This window comes from Nicotiana tabacum, chromosome 22 (genome assembly GCF_000715075.1).
Source record: "Nicotiana tabacum cultivar K326 chromosome 22, ASM71507v2, whole genome shotgun sequence".
Lineage (NCBI taxonomy): Eukaryota > Viridiplantae > Streptophyta > Magnoliopsida > Solanales > Solanaceae > Nicotiana > Nicotiana tabacum.
Window position 1 is genome coordinate 91,374,340 of NC_134101.1, and position 13,907 is coordinate 91,388,246.

Here is a 13,907-nt window from a genome sequence, read left to right on the forward strand (position 1 = left end):
AAGTTTAATTGAATCCTCTAAATCTGCTATATTAATAAATTATACTGTGTAAATAGGATAAATATTTTTGTGGTTATAAATAAATTGTTGAATTTATACAAGACAAAGTTCAGTTACTTATAGCGCTTGGTGGGCAATAAAAGAAAATAATTCATGCAAAGCTTGATTGGCGACACTAATTAATACTCACATTAAATTATGTTTATATATTATTTTATGCGGGATAAAATGTGAAAAAATAATATGAGTATCAGCCCATACAGAGATAAAAGTATTTATAGGCAAAAATGCCCTTAAAGTAGGTAACCTTTGCATGACATTCCATGTATTGCTATTATTATTCATTATATAGTAATTCTTTTATTATTATTCATCGTATAAGTAATTTATTCATTATAATCTTCCACATAACTAACATGTGAACCAAATAATCCTTCAATTATTTAAATATTTATGTTCATATATACACATATTCTTATTTCATATTTTATTTCATGTAATATAATACATAAATCACATAAATATTGTGGATATTAAACTTAATACCGTCAATCAAAAGAGACTTATAAAAAAAAATTTAATTTTCTTACGCAGCCAACTAAATACGAAGATTGTTTAAGTTATATGCATGGATTAGTGTAATGAATAATCAGTGCCGGCTTCATGGTAAAACACGTAAGACACTTGCTTTAGGCCCCCAAATTTGAGGGGCTCATTTTTTTTAGCAATAGTAGATTTATAGGTTTTCTTTAAAAAAAGTATTAAGTACTTTTAGTAGAAAAATAAAACTTTATATAAATGGAAAAATATTTTTGTTATATCTGTGATATTAGAATTATTATTATGGGATGTATGAATAGTTATAAATTTTTACACTTTCTTTCTTATTTTTTTTAAGTCATAATTTTTCTTTTTGGCTTATCTGGTAAGATTACATACTTTTCTTTTATTTCTTTCCTACTTTCTTCCTCCAAGAGTTTAAAAGTTTAATAGTTCAAAAATTTTAATGGTAAAAATTTGAGATTATTGGGTAAAGGGAATTTAAAAAACACTATCTTAACCTTGAATGTTCCTTAAAATATAATATTCACTCTGATTATGATGGTTTAAATTTATTCCGAATTAAAAGTGTTAAAGAAAATAGTACAAATAGAAGATAATACTCTAATCAGCATATTTATTGGCAGAGCCAGAATTTTCATCAAGGGGTGTCAAAATATAAAAAGTTAGATACACCAAAAAGTAAAGGAGCCAACATGCAGTAAATATATATAAAATAGAAAAAACTTATCTAGCAATACAGTGTAATTTTTCAGCAAATGACCTTTGCTGAATGTGGCTCCGCCATTAAACATATTTAATCAAATAAAAAGACTTGATTCATTTATAAATGCTTATATTTCTTATACAATAATATTACACTTTCTGTAACAGTTGTCTCAACAGAAAGAAATTTTCTAATATTAAAATTGATAAAATTTTGCCTAATTAAGATCAACAATTCTCAAGAAAAATTAAATGAGTTGACTATATTATCATTCGAAAAAGAATTATTAGAAAAAATAAATACTAGAAAATTATTAAAAATTTTGCATCTCAATCAGTTAAAACAATAAAAAATTTTGGGAAAAAAATATTTTTTTTATTTTTTAAATTTAAGGCCTCCAAATAAATTTTGGCTTCAAGTCACTAAAGTGCTTTGAGGTTTGAGCCGCCCCAGAATGAATTTTACTACTTGTTGTAGGTTACTTATTAAGTATCAGTTATCAATGAATACTAATTAAATAGAATTATCTGAAATTACTTGTTATTACTTTTTTAATCAACGAATACTGATTAAATATTATTTTTATAACTACTGCGACCAATCAAACCACCTCAAAGAGAAATCAGTTAAAAATCGAAACCACACATTTTCGTGTGGGGACAAAAATGTAATCTACTACATAGAGAAAAACAGGAACGGTGCTTCGGCTTCCTTGATGATCAACAGAAATGGCTATAGTCTTACCTTTACTTTCTGTTTCTCACCCTAAAGTTCCAGGTACTTCAACTCACGCTGTGCAATGTTAAATAGGTCAACAATACAAAGTATCAAATGGTGATTCTTTGTTTTCTTTTTCTGATTAATTATTTGTAGGTAAATGGAAAAATTGCAGATACGCTGATTTCTCCAGTAAAAAAGGAACAATATCACGTATTAATAAAATGTGTGCAATTACAACATCAAAGTCGAAGAAAATAGTATGGATATGGACAGAGAACAAGCAAGTGATGACTGCTGCTGTGGAGAGAGGTTGGAATACTTTCATCTTCCCTTCCAATCGTCAAGATCTTGCCCTTGACTGGTCTTGTAAGTGTAATTTTTTTTATTTGTTTTCCAGTTGTTGGTAAATATGTATAGAGTTTATGACTTATATACAATGACAGTGCAAAATATTTTTACACCATCCAGCCAATGTAACCGGTTATAACAAGTTATTCTTCTATTATCCAGGTTACTGTTTCAGGCTTAGCTAAGACTTACCAATTGTTGTAAGTGAAATTAATATAGATTAAAGAATCTATACACTGACTGTGCACAGAACTAGAGTTTAACTTATATACACCGAAAGTATAAAAAGAATTTTATACTATCATGTTACACAAAAGATATTTACAGGTAACTCTTCTAATAGGATTTGCAATCTTGAAAATAAGGCAGGTTACCTGCTACAATAGGTAAAAGTAACATAATAATGATTAATGTAAAGTTCTCTACAATGTCATGTATAAGTTAAATGAGTCATAACCGTCATAAAAATGAGGCACAACTTGTTCTGATTTGAGCTAAGGTGGATCCAGAATTTAAGCAATGAATATATGTACACTGACTAAAGCAAATTTGAAAAAATATGTATATGTAATTTAGAGGTGGATCCAGGACTAAGCTTGATGAGCTCAATCTTAAGGGTTTTAGCACTGAACTCATTGCATCTTTAAAATTATGGATTCAGAATTTTATATTTGTGAAAGTTTTAGTACTTTTTCACATATATACCTATACTACGTATCAAGCGTACTGGGATCGGTTGAAACTGTAGTCAGAACGCTACATCCGCCTCTTTATCTATTAGTTTGGTGACTTATATTTAGTGGGGTATTAGGTGTTTTTTATTAGAGTAGTGGCTGCAAGAGAGCAGATTGTGCTACCCTTGCATAGTCACAATCTTTTTTATTATCACAACTGGTTGTTTGTTGTAGTCAATAAGGTTCAAACTTTCTCAAATTGAAGATTTTTTTTTCCGCTAAAAGTTTAAACCTTTTTCTCTCTTTTTTTAATTCTATGATAAGTGAAGTTTAAACCTTTTATTTTCCTTGTAAAAAAAATAATTAAATTTTCCGGCAAATACTTCGAATTGGGAGGAATGTACCCCAAGTTTCCAGCAATAAACAAGTAACCACTGTCTTTAAATCCCAGACCTGCCAAGTATGTGTTAGTGAGAATTTAGGATGTTTGATAGTAAGTGGCAAAATTCAGAATTTCCAGACACGATAATGAGAAACAAGAGGGGCTTTTCCTGATTCTATATCCTGTACATGTTTTTTTCCAGATTACCTATGAATGTTGAGCATGTATGTGCATTTTGGAATTAGAACTGTGAGGTTTTATATAATGTTTGATTATTTTGCTGCAATTCTGGTTCTATCACGTGCAGCAATTGCAATGATATCTCCTCTCTTTATTGAAGAGGGGCGTCTCTTTGATCTCGAGCATCAGAGAGTTGCTGCATTTGCTGAGGTTTCTTCTCCTCAGCAGTTAGAACAGCTACAGATATTGGAGGAACAGGCAGATAATGTTGTTGTTGATCTATTAGATTGGCAGGTACTTATTGCTTTTCTCTTCACAAAGTTATTTGCATTTGTTCCATAGGTGGGTTGGACGAATTGGGTTGTATGTATTAGCGTATTGAATTTGTATGGTTCATACTGGTTCTGCCTCTAGTTGTTTTATTTGGATGACCCTTGCATTGCTCCAAGTACATTAACTTCTCCATCTTATATGAGTCCACTTCAACTGCTGGTTTGTGTTTGTTTATTCCATAGGTGATACCTGCAGAAAACATTGTTGCGGCTTTTCAAGGCACTCAGAAAACTGTACTTGCAGTCTCAAAGACACAGTCAGAAGCTCAAGTCTTTCTTGAGGTAGTAAAATTGGTTGAACTTTAAGTCATAAGAAAGTAACTTCTCGCACAAAGTAGAGGACTTTAAGGCGCTTAAAGTGGAATTTGCTATTCAAAAACACCAAGTTTCACTCATCCTTTCTTCTTTGCCAGGCCTTGGAACACGGTTTGGGTGGTGTAGTGATGAAAGTTGAGGATGTCGGGGCAATCCTTGACCTGAAGGTAGTGCCTTTCAGAAAGGCAGTCTTCCTTGGCGAAGATTTGATTTTGATGTCAGTTATCATTGTTAGGGTTATTTTGACAGAAGACATGAAGTGGACAGTCTGTTGAACTTGACCAAAGCCAAAATAACTCGTGTTCAAGTGACTGGAATGGGTGACCGTGTCTGTGTGGATATTTGTAGCCTCATGAGACCTGGTGAAGGACTTCTGGTTTGCTCCTATTTTTCTGTCTATTTCTGTTTGTTTACTGTTTACATATGGATTCATTTTTGCATCTTAGTTTATGGAATTTCAGTTTCATTGTATTGTTTTTTCCTTAGGTTGGATCCTTTGCAAGAGGCCTTTTCCTTGTTCACTCTGAATGCTTGGAGTCAAATTACATTTCTAGCCGGCCTTTTCGAGTAAATGCGGTGTGTCTCGTACTAAGCCATTTAAATGTTCAGGAATGGAAAAACTAGAACTAACATTGAACAGATAAGTTGATGGTGAAAGTGTCATTGGTTATTTCAAAGTTTCATTATCATTTCTGGTGGTTTGTGAAATAGTTATCTTCACAAACTGGGCTTGATGCTAACTTCCAAGAGAAGAACTCTAGTATTACCTTAATTGCATTTTCCTGGTAGTGGCTTCTATAAGCTATTTGTTCCAGATCCTCGACCTTAACTCTTGTCAATGAGTTGAATTTTGTTAATGCATCTCAAACTAGAATGTATGACAATTGTTTGGACTTTGGCAGGGGCCTGTTCATGCATATGTTGCTGTTCCAGGAGGAAAGACTAGCTATCTCTCGGAGCTCAAGTCTGGCAAAGAGGTCATTGTGGTTGATCAAAGGGGTATGCAGCGAACAGCTATTGTTGGACGTGTAAAGATTGAGACTAGACCACTTATCCTTGTGGAAGCAAAGGTGTGTGATGCATTCCGCCTTATGCTAAATAAAATGTTCTGTACCTTCTTTGCTTTTTAATTTAACTTTTGAGATGTGTGCTCGTGTAACTTTGACATTGTGTAACTATGGATACAAGCATGAGACAACTATTAATCATAAGGAATCTCAAATAGGATAATAGAACAAATTAGCTGGATGCAGTAGTTTGACAAGGATACCATAGCTTTTGCTTTTTTTTTTTTTTTTCCGGAAAAAAGCAAAGTTGCTATCTGCAAACATAGGTGTACACTTGATGTACTTGAAGTATTTAACTTCTGGATGAAACTTCTTGTTTTCAAGAGTAAAAGAATTGGGCGTGAGGCATGAGTGCACCAGCAAATGATCAGTTGGCTCTGTCTTGACTCGTGTAAGTCATAGAACTGTTCTTAAAAATGGTTTCAGCATCTGCAACTTGTAACCTGCTCATACATGAAAATGTAGGATAAGATTTAATCTTTTTGACTGGGTTAATCTTTTAGCCGGGAACATTTGTCTACTTGACCCTAATGTCTAATTTGATTGGGAAATTGTATAATGCAGGTAGAATCCGAAAATGAAAGTTACTCTATACTCTTGCAGAATGCGGAAACAGTTGGATTAGTCTCTCCGCTTCAAGGTAAATCTTTGAGATGCAGCAGCTTTTTCTCTATTTGCTCCTTTTGAGGTTTAACATTCCATATACCCCACATCTTTGGTCCGGTGGTAAGAGCACTATATGTGATATGTGGGTTAGGTGCAAGTTACGGGTTTGAATCTTGCATGCACAAACGAGTATTTAAGTGGAGAAGGATAGAGGGATAGGCCCATTATCCACCGAGCTTTGGACCGTACTTCACTAACTTTCGGGATTCTTGGTTAATTAAAAAAAGGTCTAACATTCCATATATTTTTGCAGACGAGGGATATCAACGAACAACAATTCCTGTGACCTCACTCAAAGTTGGTGATGAGGTTTGCCTCCTAGTACAGGGAGGTGCTCGGCATACTGGAATAGAAATTAAAGAATTTATTGTTGAGAAGTGAATTAGTTTCTGTGCATTTGAGCTTTTTTTGTTGACAAATGAGTGACCTTCAAGCTCTTGATGATGATACTAATGTAGGAACCTGGCTATGGCATTTAAATTAAAGATCTCAGTTAAAGGATTCACTCTCCTAAAGCTTCCAGGGGTTTGGTGATGTGTTGGTTAGACGCAGGTCACAGAAGTCGGGTATTTAAGTGGAGAATAGTAGAGGGGAGCCATTATTCACCAAGCTAGCGTAGTGCTTTGTAAAATATGGACTCAAAAGACTTCAGTATAATGCAATATAATTTGTGCAAATCATAGTTTAGTTAAATGATTGCACTTTGTCTTAAATACACGAAATTCTTTTTGGGAAAGAGGTGTATGTCAGAAGCGAGTCCCTAACTCCATATGGTTCATGCCCTATTTAAAGAGATGACCTGATCTTATCTGAACATTTAGTTATACCTTTTGGCTATCTTTGGTCCGGATCTTATGTATAACAAGAGTTTAGTGCACCGAATTATCTATTTTGTAAAACAAATTTACTTTTTTAAAATTCTAAATAATTAAATACTAAATATCACTGCATTCACTACTCAGATAAGTGCAAACTTATTATGAATCTTTATTTTTGACTATATAAACAGTTTGAGCTAAATATAGTGATCCGATCACTCCCATTATCAAATGCTACTTCCATATAACCGATCTTTAGCTCTTTAACTGTAAACATTTAATCAATTATTATTGGTAAAAAGTTATTGCATCGGATGTTTATATCAAGTAAGTACTGAAAGTAAAATATTTAATTTGGTATAAATACACTGGTGCAGATAAATATTTGCCGTCACTAGTTTATAGACTTGACCTTTATGATAGCTGCAAGGACAACGACAATAAATTCACTAGCATGAGCTAGCCCGTTTTTGAATAGGTAATCGAAAAATAGCTAGTATTTGCAAAGTCATTAAAAAAAGCTAGTCACTATTTTACGCGGAAATAAAATTTGGACAAAAATTCCTAGCCAAAATACGGAAAGTTACCAGCATAATATGCTGGATTATGAAGTTCCTGCAAATTATGCTGCAACTACAACACAATATGTTGTGAAGTTGTATAAGTATGAAAAGTTTCTTTTATTAATTACTATTATACATCACACCGGATGTAAAGTTGATACCAATAAAAAAATGAGTAACTTACCGGATTTATCACTATAAAAATATAAAATAGCTGTAAAATAAACTTCAATTATATACAGTATTGAATTGAAGTTCACTTTACCGAGTCAATGAAAAACTAGTCTCACTGTTATCTTTTTGATAAACTGTGAAGTTGCTGCTTGCTAGTGGGATGCGTTTGTTGGATGTCCATGATTATTTACAACCATGAGATCTACTGGAACAAAGAAACTAAAAAGAACCATTATTTTATATGTTATGTGCATTACTGCTTTGATAACCTAAATTCTTAGACAGGTAAAGAAATTTCACATGCCATAAAGTGATGGCCATAATCTGAAATTACGACCTAGGAAGCAGTCGCCGTGCACTAATAGTAGCTCTATGTTCCATAACCAACCCTAGCCTCTACATCATCTAAACATTTAACCGGGGTAAGTTGACAAGAATTTAGTTGTACAAATATTCGGCGCGAGTAAATTCTTATCATGACGAAATATGCAATCTCTAATATTGAATGCAAACACATCATGTTTTCGATATTTACTATATGTCTGCTCGATTTTTTTCTTAAAAAGAATAAAAATATACAATGAATATGTGCTTATTAATGTCACAAAATACTAATGAAACAACATTTGTTTTTGTATTAACTGATATAAAATGGAGGCGGACATATGCTTTACCAAATAGGCAATAAACCCTTAGGCATGGCTGATAGGGGTGTCAATGAATATTTGAAAACGGACTAAATCGACCGAATCGTATCATACCAAACCGATTTTTAGGCTTCTTTTAATAAAATCGTAGATTTTTATATAAATCTATAACTATACCGATAATTAACGTAGGTTTTTTATTTTATAAAAATAAACTGAAAAAATACCGAACCGTACCGAATAAATTTACAAAAATATATTTATATGTTAAGTTTAAAAATAATAAAGCATTAAATTTTTTCTTGGGCCTTGGAATTATGAAATAGTTACAAGCCAATAAGTAATTAAACTCTAAATTCTAATTCCCAAACTTATTATGCTACTTCTATTGAAACGAAATTATTTCCAGCATATATTCACTAGCAAGACACAAGGTATTGTAGCGATTAGCAGGGGCGGATGCATACCTAAGGAAGTGGTGTCACATGACACCGCTTCGTCAGAAATTTTTACTAAATATATGTATTAATACTGTGAGGAAATGGATAAGTAGGAAAAAATGACACCAAATGACATAAATTGTCTCTTGGTGTGTTGGCTACGTGCTTGATTTTACTCTAAGAGGTTATAGGTTTGAACCTCCACTAGTTCACTTTGTTTAGCGCAAACATTTGAGAGAGCATCTTTTTGTTAAGAATTGTGATCAAGTAGAATCGAACATATGACATTTTCTAACTTAACACTCAACAAAATCAATAGATTAGGGCTATTTCTTGTTTAGAAGTATGATAATTGAAGTTATTATTCTCATTATTCATCTATAAAATTCGACACCCCTTAAAAAAAATTCCGCATACGCCCGTGGCGATTAGGAGTAGCAACCTACAATATATTGAATATATTTACTTTCGTATGAATTAGATTTATCTTTTTAAAATGTTTAATCTTCTATAGACTTTATTCTTGAATCCCAACTTGGTTAACATCTTTCCACTCGTGTGATTTATATTTTTTTTATTTGCTTAGCTTCGTTTACGCTGCTGTAGAATATTTGATGGATCTATTCTTTAGCCATCTTTTATATTTTCTTGATTCATCACTTTTTAAACTGTAAAAATATCTAAAGAGTTTTGTTAAGTCATATAAAAGTACGTATGTTATTGCATACTATTTCTACTAGTCACCTTTAATGACATTTAAAAAAATTACCGAACCGTACCGATACCGAAGAGAAACTGACATGATTGGGACGGTTTCGAAAAGTCTAATTTTAGTTATACATAATAGAATAATCGAAAAATTGATACGGTACAAAATTCATAAAATAACCGGCCGAACCAAACCATTGACACCCTTAATGGCTGTATACATATATCGAGTAATTCAAGGTGTAAGTGCGCACAAGACGTCTTTTAGGATGTACTAGACGAGCAACTCAAGCATAATATATGTACAGGGCACATATTTCACCATCAAGATGTTAGTCCAAAATTGAGACTTAAGTTTAATATACGATCTCTTCAATCGTGTAAATGTTATGTTGATTTGAAGCAACTTTTGGAAGAGTACTAATTTTATCTTTAAAAATATTCTTTACAAGTTACCAATTTTATCGGATGTCCACAAAAATTACCAAACCAATTTTATAAGATGTCCTCGAAGGAACAAAAATTACCAATATTTACTTCATTGTTAGATGGTCTATCACCATCCCACGTCTAGAGTCATACAAATTAATGATGACAAAGATCAACAAATCCAAACATATAAGCAACAGGTGAGAGAGCCCTAGTGTGCAGTTGCTGGAAATTAATAAATGTTGATTATGACTCATATGGTCAATTTCATTTTTGGATCAATAACTTGTCTTTAAGTTTGCAAATGAAACATTTGTAAATTGATTTCTATCTCCTCCATATTTCCTTCTTCGAGGCCACAAAAAGTGGTTTCATTTTTTGTGCTGCCTCCCAATTGTTTAAACTTTTGAGCCAAAAGTAGCTTTAAGTGGAATAATCCACAGTTACCTGATATGATTTCTGTCTCCTACTCCATGTGTCTTCACAACTTTCTAACTGTTTTGACGTAATGTCTTTGCTCACTCATGGGCGGATTTATAATATGAGTTACAAATTTAGTCGTGTCATGATAAAAATCAAAATGTGGATGTCTACTCTTCCTCCGTGATCTTTCTCTCAAATGGTTAATGACATATTCAATGACATATTTTCTATGTTCAATGACATATTCCATGACATATTCCATGACATATATGTTGAAGTTTGGCAAAATGCCAAAGTCCCACATTGGTTGGGAGTTAAGTTTGGAAGGGATTTTTCCCCTATAAAAGAAGGCCTAATGTTTAGGATTGAAACACACCTCTCATTTGCCTTCTCATCTGTTTAAGGCATTTGTATCTTCTCTCTTTAGTATTATTTCACTTGTATTTTTGGAGTGGAATAAAATATTGGTTGTGTCCGAGGAGTAGGCAAAATTAGCCGAACCTCGTAAATTCTGGTGTTTCCTTTATTGTTGTTTTATTGTCTTATTTATTATTTGGTGGCTGTCATAATTTTTGGTATAGTAGTTGTGACTTATTCACACTATATACATTTGGCTTCCGCAACAATTGGTATCAGAGCCAAGGTACTGTCTAAGTATGCTCTGTGGTTGCAGCATAGTCTGATCTTCCACATCAGAAAAGATTTATCTTGGTAACTGAGTCAAGGTTCTGTCTGAGTATGCTCTGTAGTTGCAGCTTAGTCTGATCTTCTACATCAGAAAGGAAATAATCTTGATTTGTGTCGTCAGCTATTAAATAATATTTGTGTCAAATATGGGGGACAATAAACAAGAAGAATCTACATCAAGTGTCAACAATACGTCATCATTGGCATCTTCGCTTATGACAAGAATTGTGTCAAATGCGAAATTCGCGGTAGAAATTTTTGACGGGTCCGGACATTTTGGGATGTGGCAAGGCGAGGTTCTAGATGTCCTTTTTCAACAAGGGCTAGATCTGGCCATTGAAGAAAAGAAACCAGATGTTATTGGAGAAGAAGATTGGAGAATTATCAACCGTGTTGCTTGCGGTACCATTCGATCCTACCTTGCTAGAGAGCAGAAATATCCATACACAAAGGAAACTTCTGCAAGTAAATTATGGAAAGCACTGGAGGATAAATTTTTGAAGAAAAACAGTCAAAATAAATTGTACATGAAGAAGAGACTGTTTCACTTCACCTATGTTCCTGGTACCACGATGAATGAACATATCACCAGTTTCAATAAGTTGGTCACAGATTTGCAAAATTTGGATACAACTTATGATGATGGTGACTTGGCCTTAATGTTGTTGGCGTCACTTCCTGATGAGTACGAGCACCTTGAAACTACTCTACTCCATGGAAATGACGAAATTTCTCTCAGAGAAGTTTGTTCAGCTTTGTACAGCTATGAACAAAGAAAGCGAGAAAAACAGAAGGGCGGAGAAGGAGAAGCACTGTTTGTGAGGGGTCGTCCTCAAAATCAAACGAGGACAAAGAAGGGAAGATCCAAGTCAAGATCCAGACCCAGCAAAGATGAATGTGCCTTTTGTCGAGAAAAAGGGCACTGGAAGAAAGACTGTCCGAAGTTGAAGAATAAGGCCAAACATAACAATGGAAAGGCTATTATGGATTCAAATGTAGCTGATTGTGATGATTCAGACTTCTCATTAGTTACAATAGAGTCATCAACATCATCAGACATATGGTTGATGGACTCGACTTGTAGCTATCATATGTGTCCCAACAGGGACTAGTTCGTGGAATTTCAAGAAGGAGAATATGGAGTCATCCACACAGCGGATAACAACCCTCTTACCTCATATGGCATTGGTTCAATACGATTAAGGAACCATGATGGAATGATCAGAACATTGATAGATGTTCGATATGTACCGGATTTGAAGAAGAATCTCATCTCTGTGGGAGCCCTAGAATCAAAAGGGTTCAAAATCATTGCAGAAAATGGAGTGATGAGAGTATGCTCCGGTGCACTAGTGGTAATGAAGGCTAATCGGAAGAATAATAATATGTACCGCTATCGTGGCAGTACAGTTATTGGGACAGCGACAGTAACATCCAGTGACGACAAAGAGGCAGAAGCAACCAAGCTATGGCACATGCGCTTGGGACATGCTGGAGGAAAATCCTTGAAAACTCTATCAGATCAAGGATTGTTAAAAGGAGTAAAGGCTTGCAACTTGGAGTTTTGTGAGCATTGTGTTAAAGGGAAACAGACAAGGGTTAAATTTGGTACAGCGATCCATAATACTAAAGGCATTTTGGATTATGTACACTCTGATGTTTGGGGTCCTTCCAAAACACCTTAATTGGGTGGGAAGCACTATTTTGTAACCTTTGTTGATGATTTTTCCCGAAGAGTATGGGTGTATACAATGAAGAGCAAAGATGAAGTGTTGGGAATTTTTCTCAAATGGAAGATGATGGTGGAGAATCAGACAGGCAGGAGAATCAAGTGTATTCGCACAGACAATGGAGGTGAATACAAAAATGATTATTTCAATAAGGTCTGTGAAAATGATGGCATCATCCGACACTTCACTGTTAGACATACACCACAACAGAATGGAGTGGCAGAACGTATGAACCGGACCTTGCTGGAGAAGGTACGGTGTATGTTGTCCAATGCTGGCTTGGGCAAAGAATTTTGGGCTGAGGCAATTACATATGCATGCCACCTCATTAATCGTCTACCATCTGCTGCTATTGATGGCAAAACACCATTTGAAAAATGGTACGGAAAACCTGCTGTAGATTATAACTCTTTGCACGTGTTTGGCTCAACTGCATATTATCATGTGACGGAGTCAAAATTGGATCCAAGGGCAAAGAAGGCTATTTTTATGGGAATTACTTCTGGAGTCAAAGGATATCACTTATGGTGTCCTATGACAAAGAAAGTAATGTTCAGCAGAGATGTTACCTTTGATGAATTTGCTATGGTAAATAAGGTAACAGAAGATACCAAACAAAATGAAGGTGCTTCTAAGCAGGTGGAGTTTGAGGGAAAATTTATTTTTCCTACACAAGAAGCAGAGGAGGAAACAAATGAAGATTACCCTCTGGAAAGAGAGCCAGTAGAGGAGATTCCAACTCAGGAATCTCAACAACAACTTGAATCAATAGCAACCAGCAGGCCAAAAAGAACAATAACGAAACCTGTTCGTCTCATAGAGACGGTTGCTTGTGCAACCTCAATTGTAGCTGATGATGTTCCTACTACTTACAAAGACGCTGTCCAAAGTTCAGAAGAAGATAAGTGGAGGATTGCCATGAATGATGAAATACAGTCCCTTCATCAGAATCATACATGGAGATTGGCCAATCTCCCGAAGGGAAAGAAAGCAATTGGGTGCAAATGGGTATTTGCAAAGAAAGAAGGATTTCCTAACCAATTAGATGTTCGCTACAAAGCAAGATTGGTGGCCAAAGGATATGCTCAAAAGGAGGGAATTGATTACAATGAAGTGTTTTCTCCAGTTGTAAAACATTCCTCCATTAGAATTATGTTGGCTTTGGTAGCACAATTGGATTTGGAACTAGTTCAGATGGATGTAAAAACTGCGTTTTTACATGGAAACTTGGAGGAGGAAATCTACATGACTCAGCCAGAAGGATTCAAAGTTGCTGGAAAATAAAATATGGTGTGCAAACTTGAAAAATCGTTGTACGGATTGAAACAATCTTCTAG

General features: G+C 34.4%; 1 protein-coding gene across 1 annotated transcript; it reads left to right on the forward strand.

The window, feature by feature from the left end:
• Positions 1-1,892: 1,892 nt before the first annotated feature.
• On the forward strand, positions 1,893-6,664 carry LOC107773145 (uncharacterized). The gene is made up of 10 exons (XM_075243002.1): positions 1,893-2,044; positions 2,141-2,353; positions 3,699-3,865; positions 4,087-4,185; positions 4,317-4,385; positions 4,454-4,594; positions 4,705-4,794; positions 5,121-5,288; positions 5,850-5,925; positions 6,205-6,664. The coding sequence occupies exons 1-10, from the start codon at positions 1,996-1,998 to the stop codon at positions 6,330-6,332; spliced, it is 1,200 nt and encodes a 399-aa protein (XP_075099103.1). The 5' UTR covers positions 1,893-1,995; the 3' UTR covers positions 6,333-6,664.
• The last annotated feature ends 7,243 nt before the right edge of the window (positions 6,665-13,907 follow it).

Excerpts from the sequence above, each read along its gene's own strand:
- LOC107773145 (XM_075243002.1), top strand. The coding sequence starts at position 1,996 with ATGGCTATAGTCTTACCTTTACTTTCTGTTTCTCACCCTAAAGTTCCA. Across the intron at positions 3,866-4,086 it reads TTGATCTATTAGATTGGCAG|GTGATACCTGCAGAAAACAT; the intron begins GTACTTATTGCT and ends TTTATTCCATAG. Across the intron at positions 4,795-5,120 it reads GGCCTTTTCGAGTAAATGCG|GGGCCTGTTCATGCATATGT; the intron begins GTGTGTCTCGTA and ends GGACTTTGGCAG.